At 50.4% G+C, this 23,205-nt stretch overlaps 11 protein-coding genes across 11 annotated transcripts; 5 read left to right on the plus strand and 6 right to left on the minus strand.

Annotated features, from left to right (window-relative positions):
* Window positions 1-39: 39 nt before the first annotated feature.
* N7459_004069 (uncharacterized protein) lies at window positions 40-1,827 on the plus strand (the record flags this gene model as incomplete). Its single annotated transcript, XM_056943253.1, has 4 exons — window positions 40-794; window positions 858-1,486; window positions 1,528-1,603; window positions 1,647-1,827. 4 exons carry the CDS (start codon window positions 40-42, stop codon window positions 1,825-1,827), a joined length of 1,641 nt encoding a protein of 546 aa, XP_056800136.1.
* A 232-nt stretch (window positions 1,828-2,059) lies between these two features.
* N7459_004070 (uncharacterized protein) lies at window positions 2,060-3,161 on the plus strand (the record flags this gene model as incomplete). Its single annotated transcript, XM_056943254.1, has 3 exons — window positions 2,060-2,302; window positions 2,356-2,711; window positions 2,768-3,161. The coding sequence occupies 3 exons, from the start codon at window positions 2,060-2,062 to the stop codon at window positions 3,159-3,161; spliced, it is 993 nt and encodes a 330-aa protein (XP_056800137.1).
* A 633-nt stretch (window positions 3,162-3,794) lies between these two features.
* N7459_004071 (uncharacterized protein) lies at window positions 3,795-5,371 on the plus strand (the record flags this gene model as incomplete). The annotated part of the gene is made up of 4 exons (XM_056943255.1): window positions 3,795-4,059; window positions 4,122-4,223; window positions 4,281-4,590; window positions 4,684-5,371. The coding sequence occupies 4 exons, from the start codon at window positions 3,795-3,797 to the stop codon at window positions 5,369-5,371; spliced, it is 1,365 nt and encodes a 454-aa protein (XP_056800138.1).
* Window positions 5,372-5,532: 161 nt separating this feature from the next.
* N7459_004072 (uncharacterized protein) lies at window positions 5,533-9,080 on the minus strand (the record flags this gene model as incomplete). Its single annotated transcript, XM_056943256.1, has 7 exons — window positions 5,533-6,692; window positions 6,750-6,830; window positions 7,067-7,337; window positions 7,513-7,722; window positions 7,777-8,229; window positions 8,283-8,629; window positions 8,699-9,080. 7 exons carry the CDS (start codon window positions 9,078-9,080, stop codon window positions 5,533-5,535), a joined length of 2,904 nt encoding a protein of 967 aa, XP_056800139.1.
* A 523-nt stretch (window positions 9,081-9,603) lies between these two features.
* Window positions 9,604-10,776, minus strand: N7459_004073 (UDP-glucuronic acid decarboxylase family protein; the record flags this gene model as incomplete). Its single annotated transcript, XM_056943257.1, has 4 exons — window positions 9,604-10,217; window positions 10,277-10,467; window positions 10,531-10,670; window positions 10,735-10,776. 4 exons carry the CDS (start codon window positions 10,774-10,776, stop codon window positions 9,604-9,606), a joined length of 987 nt encoding a protein of 328 aa, XP_056800140.1.
* Window positions 10,777-11,315: 539 nt separating this feature from the next.
* N7459_004074 (SDR family NAD(P)-dependent oxidoreductase) lies at window positions 11,316-12,298 on the minus strand (the record flags this gene model as incomplete). The annotated part of the gene is made up of 2 exons (XM_056943258.1): window positions 11,316-11,506; window positions 11,563-12,298. The coding sequence occupies 2 exons, from the start codon at window positions 12,296-12,298 to the stop codon at window positions 11,316-11,318; spliced, it is 927 nt and encodes a 308-aa protein (XP_056800141.1).
* A 1,104-nt stretch (window positions 12,299-13,402) lies between these two features.
* Window positions 13,403-13,806, plus strand: N7459_004075 (uncharacterized protein; the record flags this gene model as incomplete). The annotated part of the gene is made up of 2 exons (XM_056943259.1): window positions 13,403-13,744; window positions 13,798-13,806. The coding sequence occupies 2 exons, from the start codon at window positions 13,403-13,405 to the stop codon at window positions 13,804-13,806; spliced, it is 351 nt and encodes a 116-aa protein (XP_056800142.1).
* A 671-nt stretch (window positions 13,807-14,477) lies between these two features.
* N7459_004076 (uncharacterized protein) lies at window positions 14,478-15,410 on the minus strand (the record flags this gene model as incomplete). The annotated part of the gene is made up of 2 exons (XM_056943260.1): window positions 15,241-15,410; window positions 14,478-15,081 (listed from the first exon to the last, which is right to left on the minus strand). The coding sequence occupies exon 2, from the start codon at window positions 14,979-14,981 to the stop codon at window positions 14,478-14,480; it is 504 nt and encodes a 167-aa protein (XP_056800143.1). The 5' UTR covers window positions 14,982-15,081; window positions 15,241-15,410.
* Window positions 15,411-16,286: 876 nt separating this feature from the next.
* N7459_004077 (uncharacterized protein) lies at window positions 16,287-17,570 on the minus strand (the record flags this gene model as incomplete). The annotated part of the gene is made up of 5 exons (XM_056943261.1): window positions 16,287-16,351; window positions 16,435-16,587; window positions 16,649-16,912; window positions 16,980-17,144; window positions 17,222-17,570. The coding sequence occupies 5 exons, from the start codon at window positions 17,568-17,570 to the stop codon at window positions 16,287-16,289; spliced, it is 996 nt and encodes a 331-aa protein (XP_056800144.1).
* A 1,826-nt stretch (window positions 17,571-19,396) lies between these two features.
* On the minus strand, window positions 19,397-20,675 carry N7459_004078 (Zn(II)2Cys6 transcription factor domain-containing protein; the record flags this gene model as incomplete). Its single annotated transcript, XM_056943262.1, has 2 exons — window positions 19,397-20,076; window positions 20,141-20,675. 2 exons carry the CDS (start codon window positions 20,673-20,675, stop codon window positions 19,397-19,399), a joined length of 1,215 nt encoding a protein of 404 aa, XP_056800145.1.
* A 314-nt stretch (window positions 20,676-20,989) lies between these two features.
* Window positions 20,990-21,907, plus strand: N7459_004079 (NmrA/HSCARG family protein; the record flags this gene model as incomplete). The annotated part of the gene is made up of 1 exon (XM_056943263.1): window positions 20,990-21,907. One exon carries the CDS (start codon window positions 20,990-20,992, stop codon window positions 21,905-21,907), a length of 918 nt encoding a protein of 305 aa, XP_056800146.1.
* Window positions 21,908-23,205: the final 1,298 nt, after the last annotated feature.

A 23,205-nucleotide genomic window follows, 5' to 3' on the forward strand; every position in this document is an offset into this window, starting at 1 on the left:
CGCTACCACGTTCAAATCAGACAGAATCAGATATCGACTATGCATCGCGCCACACATGTTTGTGTTACGTGTAAGAACTCGAAAAAGGCGTGCGACAAGGGTCTGCCACAGTGTGGCTCCTGCTCTCGGCGAGGTCTCCCTTGTTCATACGCAGAGCCCCGAGAGGGTGAGAAGGTCGCCACTCTCACGGATCATGATCCATTGCTAGGCCTTTGCCAAATATTCGAATGGCCCGTTTCTACAAACAGCGTCGATGCAATACTGTACTTTCACCTGTGCAAAATCCTGCGGCAGACAGATTTGTCCGTGTCAAGACTAGGCGAGCATTATTTTCGGGACTTCCATCGGCATCTCCCTATTATCTGCCCCAGTTTATTCCGTGAAACTGTGGCGACGTATCAAGGGGCGCCACCCCCGGCGGATTTCACGATCCTTCTGCTGGCGTTGTGTCTTCTTGCGTGGAACCCATCGACCAATTCCAGGCTTCAACACAATCCGGATCCCTGGAAAAGTATCCATGTTACTTCCAAGGTCCTATTTGCGAGGGTTCAAGCGGCGATTTGTTCCTCCATCCCCCTCATCCAAGCCAGTCTTGTCATTGCCGCGTTCGAACATGTCTCCGGTCACCCCCGTGCAGCAAATATCACGTTGGGAATGAGTACACGGATGATCTCGTCGATTGAACCGAGTATTCACCTGAATCAGGACATGAACTCTATTCCACGAGATCGGAACGAACGACTCAAAGCTCGAGAGGCCATTAATCTATGGTGGAGTCTCGCTACATTTGAAAGGTACATCCTCGTGGTGGACGGTCGTCCTTCTCGCGAGATCATGAGCTAACCTAAGCCACAAAGGATTGTCTTATGTGACATCCCCGACTGCAAGCAAGCTCCCACCTTGCAATTCCCCGATCCAAATGCACCACTTCCTCCCGATCTTCCTCCCGCGCAGGATCACTCTGACTTCATACATTTCCCTCCTCCGAGTTTGAGTGACCTCGACGCCCCGAGTATCAGTGGCTTCGGACGCCAGATTCAACTCACTTACCTCCTGGATTGCCTTCTCGGGATTTTAACGCGCCCGATCACAAATCAAGAACATCATATCGTGGCCTTGCAAGGCTTGGACCAGGGAATACAAAGGATTCTCTCGGTCCTCATCCGCGACTGCGATCATGAATGGAGACACTACTGCGGGGCAATCGGGACAGCAACGAGGACGCTGTTCCTACTTCACGAGCACATCCAAACGCTACATCCGAGCACCTCCAACATCACGTGGGTGCAAAGGGGCTCGTTGGCTGGGTTGCGCTTTGTGACTAAAGTCATGGTTGATGTTGCTCGCGATCATCTACAGCGAGTCAACTCTACCAATGCCGGTGCACTACCGCTATCCTGTGCATATAACCTTCGGGCAGCCATAAGGAATATTGAAGTTGAGACCAGAGGTGAAAAAGGGGACGGTTACAAGGCCCGCGAAGAAGGTCTGGCAGCCTTAATAGCTTTAGATAATATATGTTGCCAGAGATGGTGCAAAGAGCCGTATCGTCGGCGGGGTTAAATGGCGCGATGTACGGAGGTAAAGGGCAAGTCCAGATCCGGTATACGAGTAAAAGATGTGCTAATGGAACTACAGAATCGCAGCGGAATCGGGGAGACCAAAATGATCGGAATCGGTCGATCTTTCGATCCGCGACGGAGGCATTCCCAAAAGGGAAACCAATATCTGATTGGCCAGACGCTTCGAGTTACACCGAACCCGCTAGTCCCAAAGAAGACGCCAATATCAGATTGGCTGGGGCCGTTCATTGGCCTATGGGCATGAAATCAAGACATCCGGGCATGCCCCGATCCTTGATTATCGAGGGATTGACTCGATCGAATGCGGGTCGGCATGTGCTGCCTAACATATAAAAGGCATGAAGACCTCCGGGGTCATTACTTGGAAAAGCTGAGTTCGTCCATCCTCATACTTCCATCTTATCAAAAAGTCCACGATCTTGGTCCATCTCGAGCTGTTATATTCGAAGATACCCCTACCCAAACCACAGACCAAGATGGTGATGCTCCGATTGACCGCCGAGCAGTACAGGAAGCTGCCGATTCTGGTAGACGAGAAGACCTGCATCGGCAAGACCTATGTCATCACAGGCGGCAACTCTGGCTTGGGCCTCGAGACGGCACGGCACCTTGTCGCGGCATCGGCCGAGTGTGTCGTACTGGCTGTGCGGAACCTCAAGTCAGGAGAAGCTGCTAAGAATGATGTTGAGAAGACCACAGGCCGCAAGGGAGTTGTCCAGGTACGTCGGCTGTGAGGTATACAACCCCATCATAAACGACTAACCCCGGAAAGGTACGGCATATAGACATGTCGAGCTATGCGTCGGTTCAAAGCTTCGTCAAGGAGACGATAGGGGAGCACGACAGGATCGACGGCTTCATTTGCAACGCGGGACTCATGATCGACGCGTGGTCACAGACCGAGGGCATGGAAATGAGCATGTTCGTCAACGTGATCAACACCGTGTTCCTCGGCGCTCTTATGATGCCTAAACTCAAGGCATGCGCGAGAAAGTTCAACATCAAGCCCACCCTCGTCTTCATCGTCAGTGTGCTTGGATACACCGTTAAGAGCGAGATAGATAAGAGCCGCAACGGTGTTATTTTTGACGGATTCAACAACCAGAAGCGGGCTAATATGGACGCCAGGTAGGACTGATACTCCCATCCCGTCTTCAAGCCTGGGAACTAACATGTGGACAAAGGTACGCCCTCACCAAGCTAGTGGAAGAGTTCGCCGTGCGCCAGTTCGCAGCCCTCTGTCCCGTCGAGCGCACAGGCGTCATCATCACCATGGTCGCGCCCGGTCTCTGCACCACTGGCCTGGGTCGCGACGCGCGGACATTCACTAAGATCATGCATGAGGGAGTGCGGGCCATGATGGCGCGGACAGCCGAGAAGGGCAGCCGGACTTTCTTGTACGGATTGTTGGTGGGCGAGGAGGGCCACGGTAAGCTGTTGTCCGGCTGCAAGATCAAGGAATACTGGGTGCCCACATGGATGACCAACGAGGAGGGCCAGAAGCTGCAGAAGGGCATCTGGGACGAGCTCGTTTCCAGGCTGGAGTCTGTGCAGCCCGGCTGCATTTCACAGCTCTAGGAGATTGTTGGTGCTGATTTCCTTGGAATGCCTCTCCACGGAGGCAAAATGTTGATTTGGTTAGTTATAGACTTCAACCCGTTAATCCCAGCTTGTTAGACTATTCCTTGCCATTCAAATTTCACAGACCCACCAATATGAGATAATATCGCGACGCAAAAGGAACGCCAGTATTGCCCACTTAGAACCATTCAGGGCGCGAAGGGATGCGCACGGTGTAATGATTTGATAACGCATGGTTCAATCATAAGCTTGCCCTGGTATAGAGCCAGATGCAGGCCATCAGGTTACTTCTTTGCAAGCACTGTGGACTAATAGTTCTGGACATGCACAGCGGCTTGAGGATAGTGGTGCTCATTAATCCATGGATAGATTTGCGATGATATGGTCCATTTTGTCTGAAGCAGAGCTTCTGCTTGTCGAAATTGTCAGCTATTCCCTGCGTGCACTGCACTGCTGACTAACAGCTTTATGTCCCACGTGATGCACAATTTCAGAGATACTGGCTGACTCGTTAGCCAACAACGCGCCTCGCATCGTCTGTGCCAGCAGAGTCCCAAAAGGTCGGGACTGGAGGCATGGATGCACTGGGTGGCCCGATCCTGAGGATAGCAGAAAGCCGTTCCCGTCACCATGGAGCTGCAGTTCATCGACCAGAGCCCCAGTGGGATAGGGCGCTCTGACAGGCGCATCATCCGCTCCCATGTCATGCGAGGCAAGAATTTGGGCAAGCAGCGTCGATCCAACAAGAAACAGCAGAATGTTACAGAGCTCAAACGTCTCTTGAACACCCCAGGATCTGGGTATGCGATGCCGCGACAGATACTCTGGGGGGATCTGTGTCTCACTTCGTTCCCTGAAGAGCTCGACTCCGAGTCCACAGCGCTCATGCATCGGTGTATGCTACCTATATTGCTCAATTGACCATCCAAATTCGCTTGTCTAACATTGGAACCACAGGGTTCTTTGACATTAGTGATGCGCTGTTTCCGCCACAGTTCTGCGCCAAATTCGACATCCTCAAGTCGATCTGGGTCAACTGCATTCTAGCAGATGAAGCATGTAAGTCGCAGAACTTCCAGTTGGTGTGTACAGTACGATTAATCACCATGAATGTAGATTTCCATAGCACTTTAGCTATATCCGCGTCTTACGTTGACTTCCTTGGGCGGAAATCAGTAATCTCGCCCAAAACTCTTCACCATATCTCCCAGGCGTATGCTTTGGTAAACATGAAACTGTCTGGCCCATCTTCCGTTTCCGATAGCGCCATAGCTGCTGTGGTCAGTCTCACTATCTACCAGCAAGTACATCACCAGCCCGCCACTGGACTGGTACATCTCCGCGGGCTGTATCGCATGATTCAGCTGCGGGGTGGAATCGCCAGACTGATGCAAGAGAATCGTGCACTGGCATTGAAACCATTGAGGTACGTGGAATCGCTTGCTTCCGTGATATGCATCTCAACTCCCCCATTTTCGCATGTTTCGCTCTTGGATGAGTTGCATCTAACCATTAATAGACTCGATGTTGAACTGGCAATGCAAATGGGCACGCGCCCCTTGTTTCGCGGTGATGAAGTGCCCGTTCACCCGGTCTTATGCGACCCCGATGTCAGCAGCACGCAGTTTCCCAGCGCTGCTCCTAGCACCTCACTCACTATGCTAGATCTGCTCAGCTTCTCAAGACTGCTAAATGAAGCAGAGAGGAGGCAAAAATCGAAGCTGAATCCTCTAGATTATACAGAGACACTTCTGTCGCTTCTCTACCGCCTCGTAGAGGTCTCGCCTCTAGGGAAACCCTCCGCTAAGCTTGGAGGACTCCGTGGCGACATGGCAAACCTCGCAATGCTGGAATTTATGACGACGCTGCTACCCGAGTATACCCGTGATGAATCTAACTGCCCCCTTCTTTCTGATTATATGGGAAGGGCCCTGCAAAGCCTTTACATCACAGGGTCAGAACCTTTGGATTCTGATCTGCCATTGCTCTTGTGGATTCTTTTCATAAGTGGGATATCAGTGCTGGACCTGAAAAGCCATCAGTGGCTATCACCACTTATCAGCTCTAGTTGTGGGAGACTGGGACTGGACAACTGGACTGCCATCCAGCGGCAGCTGAGCCAGTTCCCTTGGATATTCGCGTTGCACGAATCTGCAGGTCGCTGTCTGTGGGAGGATATACGATTGCGCAACGGGGAGATTTTATAGAACTAATCATCACGGAAATTGTCTTACCTATGTGCCCGGGTAGTCGAATAGCATTTACGACGCTTTCAAGATATATCCAGATAAATTGAACCAAGTTCTCATTGTTCGCTGTACTGCTCTAGGAAGCATTTCCCCAGCTCAAAGCTATGTATAAATATCGATCAAAAAATAAACAAGCAGGACTGGCTATCCAAACACTTAATTTGCAGATCCGGACTAGGCATTTCTTTGGAATCTTGCCTTTCAGCCTCATCTGTAATATCCCAGATCCTCTCAGTGAGTCTCATTGCCATGTTGCGCTGCTGCTCACGATAGTAATTCGTCATTGACTCGTGCTTATGTCGCACCCAAGCCCGATCCTGCGCTGTAACTGCTTCTCGAGCTGCAAGATAGAAGGGTTGCGGGAGGGATGAATCGGGTCCACATCCGGTGGAGAGCTGATCCATGAGTCCGAAGCATGTATGCATCAAATGCTGGACACGGGGAGATCGAGTCGGATCTCGGAATACGCGGCGTGCAAGCAACAGATGTGCTGTCCAGTAGAAGCACTCTGTCAATATGCCCAATGGTGTTCGGGCGCGGCCTTCGGTCAGATGGCCGGGATATGCGAACCACCACGATCGTAGGTCGGTTTCGAGGTGGTGAGCCTGAGTGAGAATGTCATCAATGGGGACTCCTTGTTCCAAGCACTCGTCCACGTCACAGGCTAAGTGGGAAATCCGCACGAAAAAGCACATCAGAGGTTGGGGACAGCCAGTCATTTTGTGGAATGATGGCTCAGAGGCGTCCCACTGTTCAGGATCTGGATGGTGCAAGACAAAGTTGCGAGGCGCGAACGGTCGTCGTTGGCGGGAGATGGCAAGCATCACATCAACCATGGCGAAGCGTTGCACTGACATACGCGTAAAAGTATTGTATGGGACGCGTGTAAAGTGGTTCAGAGTCCCCATGAGAAATGAGGCGCATCGAATATGCGGTTCGAGAACTCCATCTTCTGACTGGACTACGACGACGCCCTGTAGGATTATGGCGATGAGTAACGCGTCGCGGTCAATGATATTGGTCGAAACGACAACTTGCGTCCCACGGTTGTTTGCTGCTTCGACCATTCGGAGATTGTGGCCAATTGTTCGCAGCATCCGTTGTTGACGCTGTGCTGCTGTTGACACGTTCCCGAGCCCAAAGTTGAGCATGTGCTCTGTGGCTATACAGACGATGGTTTCAAGGAGAATGGGTGATGATAAGGCTGTGAACGAAAGCTGTCGATATGGGTTGTCTGGTCCATCTAGTGCCGGTACGTTCGAGGAGACAAGCTTCACGTCTAGAACGTCCATGAATCAGTGTCTGTGTTGACACCAGAGGCCGACGCCCAACATACAATATTCCCATGCGTACTTCTCTTCGTCCGAGGCGAACATACTCGACCCAGCAAATGATGGTGATCTTTCCAGTACACACCCTGCATCGTTGTGCTGGCTGTCCTTGCAACGAGGCCTGTGCCTCGACACCGTTGGTTGTGCCTTCCTCACCCATCTCAGTCCAGAGGGCCACTCACAGTCAAGCCCTCGCAGAGCGCAAAATGCGCACACAGGCTGACGCTCATCACATTTGTGATGTTTTCTACGGCACTGGAGACATCCTGGTGTGTAATTTGGTTAGTGTCGATGTCCACATCTCTTCAAGAGCGCTGCATACCGGTCCGTGACCGGGAGAGTCGCTCTCCACGGGGCATCCCACCAGGACGATGGGCTCTTTGCAGTCTCTCGCCAATCGCAAACCACGTCTCTGAGATGGAGATACGAAGATGGCGTCGCAGTTTCCCCGCTGATCGTGACCACCCGATCACATGATCGGCCACCAGTCGAATCGACGCAGTCTCATCTTTCCTCTTTCGGTCAAATGAGGCGATGTGCGTGACTGGCTTCAATCCGTACTCATGAATGAAAGCCTTCAGCTTGAAGACCTTCTAGGATGCGTTTATTGCACAATTACCTCGCCGGAAGCTATCATTGCAGCCTTACTGATAAGCATATCCCGATCTATTGTTTCATTGTTATTGATTCTGGCAATCATGCATGCATTGTTGATAACTATATTCCATAATTTGTTCAGCCCAAGACATTGTGGACTACCCGAGTTACTCGATCAACGATCATCTCAATTTCGGCCCGCGTGGTATTATAGGGCGGTGCCAAACAGATATGATCACCATTGATTCCATCGACACCCCCATTCCCAGGAATCAACGAGATGGCATACTCTGGACTGAGTCCCGTGGTATGAAGAGTCCAGGAGACAGCCCTAGAAGGTGGATAAGGCGTTTTTGTTGCCTTGTCCTGGACAAACTCGAGCTATAGAACCTGGTCAGTCGCGGATAGGGTGTGAAAGGGAAGAAAATAACGTACTGCCCAGAAAAGCCCTCTGCCCCGAATATCACCGACGTGAGGATGGTCATGGAGCTTTTCATGCAGGAGCTGGCCAATATATGTCCCCATTTCACGAACATTAGGCAGGAGATTATCCTCCTGTATAATCTGCTGCACTCGGCACGCAGCTGCACAGGAAATCGGATGGCCCTGGTAAGTTTGACTGTGAGCAAAAACTCCTGTACCATTCGTCAGAGTATCGACAACGTGCTGATTGATGAGAAGACCGGCGATGGGAGCATATCCACCCCCAAGACCTTTGGCGATGGTTTGTAGGTCCGGAACCACATCCTCCTGTTCCCATGCATGAAGCGTGCCAGTCCGTCCCATGCCAGACATGACCTCATCCAGAATGAACAGGGCGCCATGGCGTTGGCACACTTGTTTCATTGCTTTCAAGTAGCCAGGAAGCGGAGGAACACATCCCAAAGTCTAACCCTGATTATCAGCATATGCTCAGCACAAGAGGAATGCAATGCACTCACAACGCCGGCCATCGTCTCAGCTACAAACGCACACACAGTGTCGGGTCCTAGTCTCTGGAATTCATCCTCTAGCTCCTGAGCAAGTCGAGCAACATAACTCTCAACACTCTCATCACGCTTCATGTCCCGAAACGGATAGCACTGAGAGACATGAGAGACATTCTTGGCCAATATATTCTCGTAGATGGCTCTACGCCCAATGTGGTGGCCCACCGCAAGTGATCCCAGTGTGTTTCCATGGTAAGACTGCTTGCGGGCGATGAAATTGACACGCTGAAGCTGTGGGACTGGCAGCTCGGTGAAGTACTGAACGGCCATCTTGAGCGAAGCCTCCACAGCTTCGGTCCCTGCCATGGTCGGACCGTGTCAGTGCCTCCTGTTGATATCCGAGAAGGGCATTACTAGGATATGCTCACCCGAGCTCACGATAAACGCGCGGGACATTTTGCCCCCAGTTGATTCAACCAAAATCTTGGAGAGATCCTCGGCAGCATTATTGGTGAAGAAAGGAGAGTAGCAGTAAGGGACCTTTTGCAGCTGCTTCAGGATGGCTTCGTGAACACGTTTGTCGCTATGTCCGAGACAGGACACCGCAGCACCAGAGGTCGCATCCAGAATCTCCAAGCCGTCGTCGGTGATAAGGTAGCTTTCTCTGCTTCCGACAATATTGAGAGGTTTCTGTCGAAGTTGCCTGTAGAGGACACCGCTTTGCTGTCTGTCATCCCCATTCTTGAATCCCTTTTGTGCTGGGGTAGGCAGAACGGGGGAAGCGTCATGGTCCGGGTTGTAGTCAACCATACTGGAAAAGGAAGAGATCAAACAAAGGCTCGGTTTGGACCGTATTGTCAATTGGGATTGACTCTGAAAGAAGGAAACCCGAACCTGAACGAGGACGGTCGCAGCTATATAGTTGCATGCACCCCAACTCGGCCCAGTCGTCCTGCCTCAACCACCTATGTAGGGATGTCCCCGGATAACCGCACGAGACTCATGCCATGATTGGTCCATTTCAGTTCTGGCAACGATTAATGCGGGCATCATTGCCTGCCTGAACACTGCTTATCGGCCGTGAAACTATTCCAGAAGGGGAAATCTTTGTCGGACCCACGTCAACAGGCATGCGTGTTGTTCGTTGAATGGGCGGGTGATAAGACACGCAGAATTCCAGAATTACACCTGCTAGAAATGCTACCGTAGCTGGATCATATGCAGTTGTCATCTAGGAATCTCCGTGAGAGTGAATGGCTGGAAACTCCGAGGATATTGACAGATGAATTGATTTGTCCGGAGCGCCGACCAATCTTCCATCACCCAGCCTGTTTTATGTGCGTGTGCTAGCCGATGTCCGTTCATTCATATGCCACTCGATCGTTTTCCGCAGTCCATCCCTGAGTTGAACCCTGGGCTCCCAATGAAGAACTTGCTTCGCCAATTCAATCCGAGGGCGACGAACGGTCGGGTCGTCAACGACAGGCGGACGATAGACAATCGCAGCTTTAGACGGACCTGCCATCTCCGAAACAAGTTCGATGACAATTTCCGCCAGCTGCTGAATCGTAAACTCGCCATCATTCCCAATGTTCATCGGGCCGCCACTGTAGTCACTGTTCATGAGGACATAAAGGCCCTGGATGCAGTCGGAGACAAACTGGAACGATCGCGTCGCCGAGCCGTCGCCGGTAATTTCCAGGTCCGCGCCTGCTAGCGCAGAGGCGATGAAGTTGGACACCACGCGGCCATCACTGTTGCTCATGCGTGGTCCGTACGTGTTGAAGATGCGGGCAATCTTCACATTCACTCCTTGTTCGCGGTACGCATAGCACAGGGCTTCGGCGGATCTTTTGCCTTCGTCGTAGCATGAGCGTGGGCCGAAGGGGTTCACATTACCCCAATAAGTCTCCGGTTGAGGGTGTACGTGAGGATCACCGTAGACCTCTTCCGAAACGACCGAGTTAGCTGAAAAGATCTGTATCTAAATATCAGGAGCTACCCACCGGATGTACTGGTGTGGAGGATCCGGATATTCCTAGACTTGGCTAAGGACAGGAGATTGTCAGTGCCGAGGAAGCATGTCCTCAAAGTCGAGACATGGTCCTTTTGATACTGGATTGGACTGGCGGGACATGCGAGATTGTAGATCTGGTCAATCTGTCCTAGATCATGAAGCGGAGATTGGATATTATGCCTGGGTTCACAAGGATCTACTGTTAGTATGTCGCTCAAAGTTGCCGCTGGTAGCATTCTATACCGAATGAAAGTGAATCGGGGATGATGCTCCAGATGAACCAAGTTCTTTGGAGAACCGGTCTCGAAGCTGTCCACCCCAATGATATGATGGCCCTTTTCAAGAAGAAAATCGATCAGATTTGATCCCAGGAACCCCGCACCCTAGCGCGTTGGTAAGTAGTGATCCAAATACTCCACGGCAGGACGATTATCGCATTATGCGTACTCCGGTGACAAGTATCCTGAGAGGCTTCTCAGCACCCCCCATTATATTGAGATTCCAGAATCCCGGGGATTAAGAAAAACCAACTTTTCCCTCCAACTGGTGGGGAGCAGAGAATGCTCTAAAAGTCATTGTGTGCCGAAGCAAGATCGTGGCTGCATTTTTCTTCAAGCTGAAAGTGACATTAGTGTCATGCGACCAGATGTCTTCTCTTGCGCAATACAGCGAGATTGGCTGCGAGAATTCCCGATGCTGCGCGATTATTGGTGCTTGGCTCTGGTGCTCTGGTGCAATCATGGCCAGCTACTCCACTGCATGCAAAGGAGTGGAGCTATTCGTTCATAGGCAGCTTCAGATCTGACGATCCGTGACGAAGAGGCAGACATGTTAGCCCACTAGTGATAATCTCTTGAGCCCGTGCATTGATTTGAGGCATCTGGAGTGTCTTATCACAGCTTCTGATCGTCGTGCACATCTCTGTTATTGATATTCTGCAAGTTGGGCTTCGAAAACTAGGTTGCTGGTAAATTTATCGGGTGCGTAAGCGTAACTCTTACGCGATGTTGGTCTGGCATGTTGACGTCTTAATCAACGGCGATGCGGAACCTGAGCAAATCCTTCTCCAAGATCTCGTCGAATCTGGCCTCCAGCTCGGAAATGTCCCATTTACAGGAAATGAAACGGCCATTCAGGACCTCTCGCTTTCGGTTGATGGCATTCAGCGACGTGAGCCAGACACAGAAGGAACCGACCAAGTCCGGGCTATCCGTCAGAACTATAAGCATAGGGGTTAATTTGGCACCGCCGAAGAATCGAGAGAGGTGAGCCTACTGTGAAGGTATTCCTCCGGTACCACTGCCTTGCTGAATTCACTCGCCATTCCCCCGGGGTGAAGACTGGCACAGAAAAGGCCCTTGGGAGCGTATTGCTCATTGATCATTTCGACCAGCCGGACTTGGGCTGTCTTGCTCACACAATAATGGGCATGGCCGGTCGGACCAGTGACTGTCGGCGCGGCGATGGAGTTGATCACGATGAAACTCATGGCCGGGGACGCAGTCGCCAACAGCAAAGGCAAAAGATGATGAGCGGCGAAAAAGGTGCCGACAGTGTTCACATTGAACGCCGCTTGGAAGTCGACAGGCGATTCACGAACGACATCTGGGATCATGGGCCCTGAGTATCCCGGATTCACCACGACAACATCCAGGTGTCCTTCAAATTCCGACCGGACGGTGTTGGCAAGAGACTCGAGGTCGGAGTTGAAGGCGATGTCGCACTTTGCAACGACGATTTTGGTCGCAGGATTGACCGAGCGCACTTCGCTGGCGGTTTCTTCGAGTGCAGACAGCGTGCGTGCTGCGAGAATTAAACCTGATGCACCGGCTTTGGCATATGCTCGAGCTAGGCCCCCTCCAGCTGCTCCTCGACCCCCAATGATGCATGCGACAAAGGGCGAAGGAAGGTCCGCTGATGAAGGGTCGATGGCGGGATACGGTGCGGTGTGGAGAGTGGGAACAAAGTCGCGACACTCCTGAGCGTTGAGCTGGCTCTTAGTCGGCGGCATGTTGTGAGTTTCTGATCGGATGAACTTGAAGAGAGGCGTGAGACTGCCCCATGGTGCGTGAGAAGTTGACCTTTTATCCCTATAGTAGATCGTGGGATAGAAGTCGGATTTAACCGGAATTATGAGCGGAGAGATCGGACATTAACAGATTTATCCACGGATGACAGCGAGGATTATTAAGATCAGGATTCCAAACGTTGAATAGGAGGATAATGAGAGCATATTTGAACGAAGGGAGCGAGAGCAGAGAGAGAGAGAGAGAGAGAGAGAGAGAGAGAGAGAGAGAGAGAGAGAGAGAGAGAGAGAGAGAGAGAGAGAGAGAGAGAGAGAGAGAGAGAGAGAGTGTGTGTGTGTGTGTGTGTGTGTGTGTGTGTGAGGGCCATCATGGATGGTGATTGGAGCCAAGGTTATTTCCTCGCAAAAGAGAGGGCGCCCAAGAGCTCAAAGGGAAGCTTGGAAATGCATAAAACCCCCACTAGATCGTGACCGTCAGCTACATAGGACTTAGATGTCTATTTTATATTACCAAGATGCTCCCCACGGGGAATGCCTGAGCTCCGCCTTGTATACATACTCAACGTCTTTCCCTCTCTCTTCTTCCCTTCCCCTGGTGTTTATCGTTGTTTCCCCCAAGCTGTTGTTAACAGGGTCCATAATACGAGGTCACTCGCTCGCCTTTTGACAGATCCTTCATTCAGGGGTAGACAGGTTTAGCCAAAGTTGTAAGCGATCTTCAGATAAGATCTACCAGGTGCACTACATAAGTCGATACGATCATCATTATTGACCCATCCTTCTCCCAGGGGCCGACATTTCAGTTAATTACTGCGATATAAGCTTAACGCGATTAAGTAGTAAACTGATTGTGAGCCTCCCTGAAACGGCCCCGGGGCGGGTTCCTGGAGCCTAAACAGTCCCAAGGATCCTTGGGCGGGGAATATGATTTGCGCCATAAGAGAAGCCTGGGACTGAGAGTGGATTTATTGTCTGTAGGCACCGGAAAGTCCCTCGGGTGAAAGCAAGAAGTATATAAACCGCGATCTGGACAAGTAGTGTTCGCGATCATTTCTCTCGTCACCATCTTCCAAGTGTCCCTTGAACAACATGCGTCTCTCTCTGGTTCTCCCTCTTGCACTGGCAGGTGTCGCTACAGCGACCCCGGATTGGGCTGCCTTGCCTCGGGGCTCTCCCGGGTGCAAGGGGGATTATATCGGCGCAGGCTATCCTATGGGCGTCGACCCCGTGGCCGGCACAACCGATTGCTACGCCATTAGAGACTCCGCTGTCCAAAGTGTTCAATTTATCGGCAAACACCACTTTGCATTCTATCCGTCTGGCGACTGCGCCGGAGATACTTCCAAATCCATCTGGGGCTTTCCGAGTGATCACAAAAAAGAGGCTTGTGCTGATCCTGAGATCCTCGGTTTCACGCCCAAGTCTTTCAAAGTATGTGAGAACTTGCCCTTTGTGCCATAGGCACTGACATGTGTATCTTCTAGGCTGCCTAATTCGAGAGGGTTGGAGAAGCCTGCCCTACTACGGACCGATTACTTGGCAAGTCAAGTATATCGGGCTCGCCGATCGACCAGCCATGTTGGGGCCATTAGCCTCGAGCATGATATGGGAAGGCATGAGACTGATTTCGAAGGGTCCGGTCCTGTCGTGTTGTTTATTCGTCGCTCGCCCTTTCGACTTCGATTTGAGCCACTCGGCCCAGGGATGAGTTCGTCAAGCCTATTGCGTAATTGTCACTCAAATGATAATACTATCCTACTTCTGAGGCTACAGAAAGGCTTTTAATACCATATCACATACATGGCAAGCGAGTCGTTCATGTAAACTACCCAACCGCAATGGCGTGAATTGCCTGCACCCTCCTAGTTTCAACATCCACAATGTCACCGAAGCGCACTAGGTGTGGAATCTCATATAAATAGGTGGAGATCTTTTAGTCGCATTTTGATAATCCTTGGCACCCCTAAGTACCCGGGTCGCATTCCCAACCCACTGGCTTCACACAGAGAGGGGCAAATACGAGAGATACGGCTGTACGCAGGGCCATATGTGGAGGGTCGAGGTCATCTCGAAGGGACACTGAGTATGGCACGCTAGTTCAGAGGACATTGTATTGAGCCGAGTACAAATACATCTTCGAGTGCATTGGGAGTAAATCATTCTCTCACAGCTCTATAGTCTCAAACTGCCTACGTTGGTCTTCGATGAGGGCCCTCGAATCAGAGTATTCTCCTGTCCAGCATCGTTGTATCACAGATCCAGCTGCCAGCCCATTAACTGACGGGTACGTTTTGGAGGCAAATAGATGATCTACCAGTTCTTGGTATTCCTCCATCTCCTCCAGAGACTTGAATGGACCTGGAGATCTGTAGGGCCAATGGCCGGTGATTATCGTATAGTAGATAGACCCGAGGCTGAAGATGTCCGTGCTTTTCGTCGACTCCGGCGGATTGCAAGGGTTAAAAAACCCGGCGTCGGGAAGATGCCGACCATCTATATCTCCATTTGTTGACCCCCCGAAGTCACAGAGCAGAAGATCGAGCTCATTTTCGGTGGTAGTGTGTAACAAAAAGTTCTCGGGTCGAAGATCAGAATGTATCACGCCCTTCTGATGAATAAATTGTATCGCCTCCGCGGCTTGTGTGCGCCATTTGAATCGTAGAGTCATACTGATTCTAGCATGGTGTGTGTCGATGTAGTCCTGTAGATTTCCGTCGCTTGCTTCCGTAAATAACAATCCAAATGGGTTACCTGAGACGCCCTGGAATCTAGAAAGAAGTCAATCACTGATCGTAAGAAGCTAAGGGCCAACGGACTCTATTATTCTTGGGTGTGGTCCCAGGATTTTCAGAAGTCGTTCTTCCACATCAAAACTTCTCTTCATATCTTGAACAAACCATTTATCTGCCGCTGTCTTGGAATTCTACCAAGAGAATCGGGGACATTTGATGATGACACCTGGTGCGACGCGTGCAATACGGGAAGTTGACCCTTCGCCCAAGATTGCACCGAGAGGAGGCTCGTACGGGACCAGGTTATCGTTTTCGATGGCGTCTGGGCCTTCCGTTAATGATTTTGCGTACTCAACGTCAGTCATGCCTGGAGGATGTTTCCCACTGAGAGGATCTCTACAGCGCTCAACATCATCTGACTTCTCACGTTTGGGGAGACGACCTTGAAAGAGCGAAGGTACTTTGAAGGCAATGACACAATACAGACGATATTGTAGGCTTAAGAAAAACTCGAAAGTATGATTGCAAATGCTTGTCAGCATGCTAGAGATGTGCTTGGAGGGAGCCTTGCGGTGAGGCAGTTGAAGATGAAGAAAGGAGGTTGGTATCTCGACAGCGAAGGTCGAGGTGTCCTGCATTGACCAATAATAACGTCCACTTTATGCACAGACCAAAATGCGGACAGCCGTGTATTAACATGAGCCGGAAGAACTGAACTAAGGGTAAAGGTAAAATCACACAGGCGGAAAGGCTTTCATGTCAAGACGACCGAAGGGGAGGTTGTGAGACGGCGTATCAGGATGCTGAAACAACGCGAGGCAGTTCTACCATGGAGCATGGTAAGCCTTCTCTCACAAGAGGGCCTTGCACGTCAACTAGTTAATACGTGAGCTTCATATCTCGCAAATCTACGTCAAATGGCCTCCAAGCCAGTGTAGTGTCAGAGCTATAAGCGCCAAAATGAGCCAGAATAATTGCTTACCTCTCCTCTCTCTCACCAATGAAGGATAACCATTTCCGCTTCAAGCCCTCTCTTTTCCTTTTCCTCAACGCTCAAAGACACCAATGACCCAGTAAGCCACCAGGAGCTAAACACAATCCCCCTCCGCTATCGGGCACCGAGCAGTGTAATTGCCCCGCTAAAGGAGAGAAAAGTGGTATGCTAGCACGTCCGGGGATACGTGGACCTAACATCGGAGATCTAGATAACCGTCTATTCTATCACGAACACCCGCGACTAACTAGCACATATCATCTAGACTTTCGGCCATACCTGTCTCCCAGACACACGCAACCATATAAAGTGCTACTTATATGTTAGCGAATGTTGTCTTGTTCATTTGTGCACTATGTGTGCCAATTAGAGATTGAGATGAGACTCTCACACACCTAAGATGAATGTCGCCAGACTGTCCACATTTCTGCTGCTCGCCAAAGGCTTTTGGTTCAGTAGCGCTGTTGAACCGTAATAGCCATAAGCAAGAGTTAGTACTTCTCCCGAGTATTTGTCTTCCACGGGCCTGTCAAGCTTCTCATCATCCCCTTCCAAGTGGTATTGTCAGCCTTCAATGCAGACTTGCTAGGCCTAAGTTGTGACACCCACAGTCGAACACCAGATGAATAACTTCATGAAGACACACAAAGCTCAAGGCCCTTGCCCAGAACTCTAAGTACTGGACACGATCGCCATCATATCGAGAAAGTCCCCAATCGACCTGACGATCTCTGTTGCCAATCGTGGCTCGTGGTGCATCCAACCCGTATTTGCAAAAGAGGATATAACGATCGTACACAACTTCGGCATCCAATTCGGAGGTGGCGGCGCAGACTGATTTATTCATATTCCACCATTTCCGTAAAATATGGTCTAAATAAAAAGTCAATACATATTTAACACAGCTTGGATAAACATAAAATCAGGATTATGAACAGACCGTAGTATCTGAATCCGACAGCTGCATCCTTCTCTTCTTTGGTCGGGGCCCGGGTGCGTGACCCGTCTCTGAGGATATCCCACCGCACGAGATGCTTTTCTCCGCAGACAATCTTCGTTTCGCCAGAGCGTGAGGAATCTAGGTTCGCAAGCACTTCGATTTTCTCTAAAAGAACACAAGGACATATCTTAGCTATCAGATCCCGAAAAGAGCAGGTATCATAAAACGGACTTATGCCTCACCATAATAGCTGTTCCAGCGAGATGATCCCAAAGCGTGATTGGGAGCACCCCCTTGAAGAGCGGCGAACATCAGAGTAGCTCTGATATTATCGAAAGAATAAGGTTGATTGTCTTGATTCAGTTTCCGCATTACTTCTTGCGCATATTCCGCCATGTCGATCATGTTGTCCACAGCTTGATTCATTTTGCTCTTATAATCCCCGTATGCTATTAGTTCCCCAGCGGCAGTCCATTCCCGCACATCGTCGCAATTTGTAAGGGTAATCCTAGCATCGGCGCGCAGGAAGAAAAAGATTAGGAGGATAGTATGTAGGCTACATGATTGTAGCCACCATAGAATGTGGGTCATCTTGTCGAAGGACAGAAACTGGATTGTCTTCCCATCCGAGTTGGTTATTCATATAGAAGTATCACGTCGGGTTCCACGTGATATACTCAATATACTAAAAGGCGTCTAACGCTAGGCGAGAAGGGGAAATCCAGGTGTTGGCGTGGACACGGGCGCGGGGCAAAGGATGTAGTTCACAACTAGTGTAGTATCAGACACCTTCTGCAAACCGGGAACTGGCACTTGGCACTGATCTTGTTTTGGCCACCACCTCCTATTTAGGGCTAGTCTAAATGTAACATCTTCATGTGTTTTAACAGAACATATCCATAACCTAACCGATTATTAACCAATTTGGGGCCGCAATCCCCTCATCTGGTCGAAATAGATAAAACATACTAAATTTGATTAGGAGTATTTGAAATTCAGGTTCAAAAATCAAAAGAATAGAATTTACAGAAATCCGTACCCTAGTTTCCTATTTAGCCCATTCAATCGGCCGAAACTACCAATATCAATACCGTGGGGCCCAGGTGCAGAAGATATCTATTAAATAATTATGAATATTATTATCTTGTACTCTTCAACCCTTTGGACATATCGAATGTGACCTGGCCCCCAGGTTGGTGCCATGACTTAACTTCTTCACGCCCCACTGCGAACCTTAAGATCGGGCACTGATAACGTGCCCTATGAACCTGTTTGGGTTATAACTACGAAGGGGCATATACAATGATTGGTCGTAATAAGTGTTGACAAAGCATGACGTCGCCCCCCAGGGCTACAAAGACCCAATGTTCTCTTTTGGGGGCCAATGGACTGAAGAAAAGCTGCTATCGGTATGAAACAGTATATAAAGATTTGGTAGGTCCATTCTGATAATTATGAAGCCATCCTTCAAGGAATCCCAGATCGTTCATATGTATGGTAAATTTATCCAAGGGAAGAATCTCGAACAAACCATCTATCTGCCGCTGTCTTTGAATCTGACCAAGAGAATCGTGGATATTTGATGATGACACCTGGTGCGACTTCTATAATATAGGAAGTTGAGCCTTCGTCAAAATTTCACCACGAACGCTTCGAGTTCCCCGTCGAGAAGGCTTAATGGTAGAAAATTTACATGACAGTTCTTTTCACAGCACGTTGTCTGGCTTACCTTTCTTGATTTTGTTTGAAGCCTCTCAGTAGAGTCAACAGGTTGTTAAATATATCTTCGCCACGACACTTATGCTGTCCTGTAGCGAATTAGTCCTTGTCAGCTGGTTCAGGGACTCCCGTAGCCCGGGGATACGAGCATGCGTTATTATGGAGGCAAGTTGATAGTGATAGAGAGCAAGTAAATGGGAATAGAACTAAAGATCAGTTCTGACATGCACGTATAAACAGAGACAAGCGAGCAGTTTGGTACCTGGTGGGGATGTCTAAGCCGTGGGGCATCCCCCTGCGCAAAGTCTCTTTTCTTCCTCTCTCCAGTGTACTCCGCTTTTGCGATTCCTGCCTGCTTCTTGAGGTTCATGTTAGATTCTAGATTCTCCCTCTTCTTCCTCGGCTAAATTGATCTGATCTTGCACTCGATCCAGATCTCCTGCGCCATCAATATCTTTCTCTCTTGTAACCTTCAAGAATTAGTTCATTGATTCAATCAGATCATCTCGTTTCTTGCCTTATCTAACCACCCATAATAGTCTCCCACCGTCCGGCTTAATGAGAGCCCACATCTTCACTCAGCGCTCGCGGGGCTCTCTTGCTACTCAGACACCACAAGGATGTTTGAACTCAAGATATGACTATTTTCCTGATACTAATTAGGTTGCTACTTCAATTGAACAAGCCGAAATCCGCCCTCAAAGAGCAGCACCCCTCGCATGAAACCAAGCCTTGACCTCGTCAATACCAAGCAGCGTAATTAGGATCATTCTCCCAAACATATCCATATCGGCCGGCTGAGCCGTCTGCAGCACCCATGAGAAATCCAGATTGTCAATGATATGATGCTGCTTCTCAGCCCACGCGACGGCAAAGTCGAATGCGCTGGGGGCATTCCAGAGATGCGCGGATAGATACCAGGCATGATCCAGCCCGAGTCTGCCGTCACAAGCCAGCGGGATATGTCCCTGGAGTAATTTGTACACTTGGACAAAGTAGTAGGTGAGGAGCACCGTCCGCCGCGCGGATTCCTGTTTGACCCACGAGTCCCAGAAGTCGATCGTTGAGTCCATAGACGAGGGAAGAAGATCCGCGGGCTGGCTCGGGTCGGGGAGATGGAGACATCCGAGAAGAGCTAGGACGGAGGACTCTAGTTGGATGAACAGTGAGTCTGCCATAGCCTGAGAACGGATGTTGCCGTCGAAGAGACGCATGATCAAGTGGAGAAGTAAGGCGTGGGTGTGGGCAAGAAGGTCAAAATGAGACGTTGGTTCCGGAGTTGATAGAAGGTTTGTTGTGTGGGAGTCGATGAGGGACATGATAACCGTTGCGTTGACTTCGTTTTTGGATATGTAGAGAGAGCAACATGCGTAGGCATCTGAGCAGCCATGGATTAGAGATCTGCATGCGAGGATGTGGCGGAAGAAGATCTGTGGACCTACCTTGCATGACTTTGGGCATGTGTCTTTTGTAAAGGTGTCGGTGGCACCAAGGGGTTTGGTTCTCAAGGACCATCATCCTTGGCGACTCTTTCAAGATGTCGATGGAAAATTGAAGGCGAGAAGCGAAAACTTCTGAAAGGGGTTCCAGCTGCCTTGACCTTGGCCTGGCTACTTCGAAAGTCGTCGGCAGATGGATGTCCGGGTTGTATTCCAGCCATGGATTCCCGGGCTCGTGCTGATTATACTCCAGCAAGGACTCCATTGGATCTGTGGCGTCTGGAGGTGCATATAGGTCGTAAACATCAGTATAAGGTGGATTCGTACGGAACGGAGCCCATGTATCTGCTACGTCCATCTGGGAAGAAGCCAGGTAGAAATCCGCAGCGCCTGGGGTCTGCCTGCCAGGGTAAATGCAGGACACATTCCTCTGGGCACATCGCGAGCAAATCGGAATCGCCAGATCGCAGCGCCGCTTTGCGGTCTTGCACGCCTCGCAGGACTTCCGCCGCGATGGAGGGATTGGGTCGTTCAGCATCGTGGCCTATCAAAGTCGCAAGTCGCGTGGGAGATGGAGAAGAGGACCAGGTTCGCGGAGGCAGTGGATTCACGCTGGTTTAGCGTGCGGAATTCCGCACGCTAAGGGAGGACGTTGCTGGCGCGCGCCAATCAGAAGGGAGTTGGAGATGGATCGGGCGGAGTTCCGCAGTCTAGATATAGCTGTGTATAGACAGGCTTTGCTTCCAGTCCAAGATGTATCCACGATGGAGTATAAAAGACTCCGACACCTCCCATGGAATAGTCACAACATCCATTCGTCTCCATCGAACTATCTCATTTCCATTCTCAAACATGTCTTCGCCCGTCGTCTTCGTCTGCGGTGCCACCGGCACCCAAGGAGGTGCACTCACCCATCATCTACTCGCCAACAACATCGAGGTGCACGCAATTACGCGTAATCCACTTTCCCCTCCTGCTCAGAAACTTCAATCTCGCGGTGTTTTGCTCTCGGAAGGGGACTTTGACGACGAGGAGAGCCTGAGACACGCCATGGCCAACTGCACCACTCTGTTCCTCAACCTGATTCCCACCTTCTCCAGCCTCGGCCACGAGTTGGAACAAGCGAAACGCATCATCCGAATCGCTAAAGAAACCGGCATCAAACATCTCATCTACACGGGCGCTCTGGGCACTACGAACCCTGAAAAACTCCGCCACTGGAACCCAGCTAGCCCAGTCGCCATGCTCCTCTTGGGCAAACAAGCCATCGAGAACGAAGTCCGATATGCAGGCTTCGACCAGTGGACCATTCTGCGACCGGGCAACTTCATGTCGAACTTCTTGGATCCCCTCGTTCGAATGTACCAAGGCCTCGTCGAAACCGGAACATTCACCACTGCGTTTACCGCGGAAACAATGCTGCCAATGGTGGATCCAAACGACATTGGACGGTTTGCCGCGGCAGCTGTCCTGGATCCAAGCAAGTTTCACCAGGAGGAGATCGAGATCGCATCGGAGTTGATGGGAGCGGCGGAGTTGATGCAGACTCTGTCGCAGGCAACGGGCAAGCACTTCCAGGCAGCTTTCTTGACCGACGAAGAGATCCAGAAGCAATCGGCTCAGAATCTATACCTTTCGGCTCAACTGGCCATGCGCGATATGGCGCAGTTTGTGGATATAAACCGAGTGAAGAGTTGGAATATTGAGCTTGGCACTTTTGCTCAATTTCTAGAGCGTGAGAAGGAGCGTGTGCAAGATACCTTTTTGTGAAGATGGTTCAGATGGTTCGTGTATCTATCGCCCGGGAAATGTTCAGTCTATTCCCTTTTCAATACCGCCACAGTATATCAATTGGGGTTAAATTCAAACTTCCACATTGTTCTCTCGTTCATCGCTTGTTCATGCGTAGCTAGAAAATTGGAAGGTTCCACCAAGCAACATCTTGGTCCGGTGAGTTCATCAGCTCCATATTCCAACCGTTTCTCTCTTCCGTAGAGGTCTGTCAACTTTGCAAACATTGTCGTATAAAATGGAGATTCTGTTATCGAGTCTGGTGTCAGCTTGCTTCCTCGATATATCGCCCCTGCCTAAATCTTGGCCATTGGATCAAAGTCTCATAAATTCAGATGAAGCAACCCCTGCGCCGTCAATTCGGTCATTGCCATTCACATCTCCCCTATCCATCTCCCTCAGAAATGATCTAGAGATAGATCTTGCACTGCCCTGTACCATATATCACTTTGAAGCCGCAAAGATCCGCTTACGTCGCCTCGAAGCCCTGCGGGATAATTGATTCAAGCGATTGCCCCGTCTCCTTTGACCAGCCAGGTCATCACAGCTATCCGATAGCAACCTGGAAACTCCGCTGCGGCTTCTGCGTCAACCAATAGCCACGAAAACGCGATGAGGCCTCCCAGTGCCACTTCGTCTCATGCATGATGACGTCTAATTTGGAGACGCGTCTCCCATAACGAGCTAGGATCTTCAGTTCAGCGATCTTGTCAGCAATCACCGAATTTGTGAACCATTAGTTATGGCCCGGTGCCATTGGATGGAAATGAGCGGTAGAAAGACTTTGGCCTTTCGTGGTTCTTCGAATTGCACGGTCGCTCTTGTATGAATAAAGCAAAGGTATGTCCAGCCACAGCCAGAAAAGATCCTGCAACTATACAGCCGATGATCGGCGACGACTCAGGCCTTGCTGTGAAGCTCACCGACAAGGCATAGCTGAGTGAGCACTAGTCCAACCTGGTAGCCAAATCGAGCTTCACCTCCACAATCGAGTAAAAATAGATTGGGTTCACACCGAAGCTCGGGGATCTCCAGTGCAGTTGGAGCGAAGGGATGGAACGCTGGGGAGACGGTAGCTTGGGGGCGTCGATAAGCGCGCCACAAGATCTCCCGGATGGAAAGATCGACAGTCAGGATGAATCCAGATCAGGCCCCAGAAGGATCGTGATCCATCTGGACCTCGATCCATGGTTGGAACACCCAGTCTCGCACCGTCCTGGATGGAGGCCATTGGCTCCTCTCCGCAAGGGCGCTCCACCAGCCCCTGAAAAAGCAGC

The sequence above is a fragment of the Penicillium hispanicum genome, assembly GCF_028827665.1.
Source record: "Penicillium hispanicum strain IBT 35686 chromosome Unknown utg000004l_segment0_segment0, whole genome shotgun sequence".
Taxonomy (NCBI): domain Eukaryota; kingdom Fungi; phylum Ascomycota; class Eurotiomycetes; order Eurotiales; family Aspergillaceae; genus Penicillium; species Penicillium hispanicum.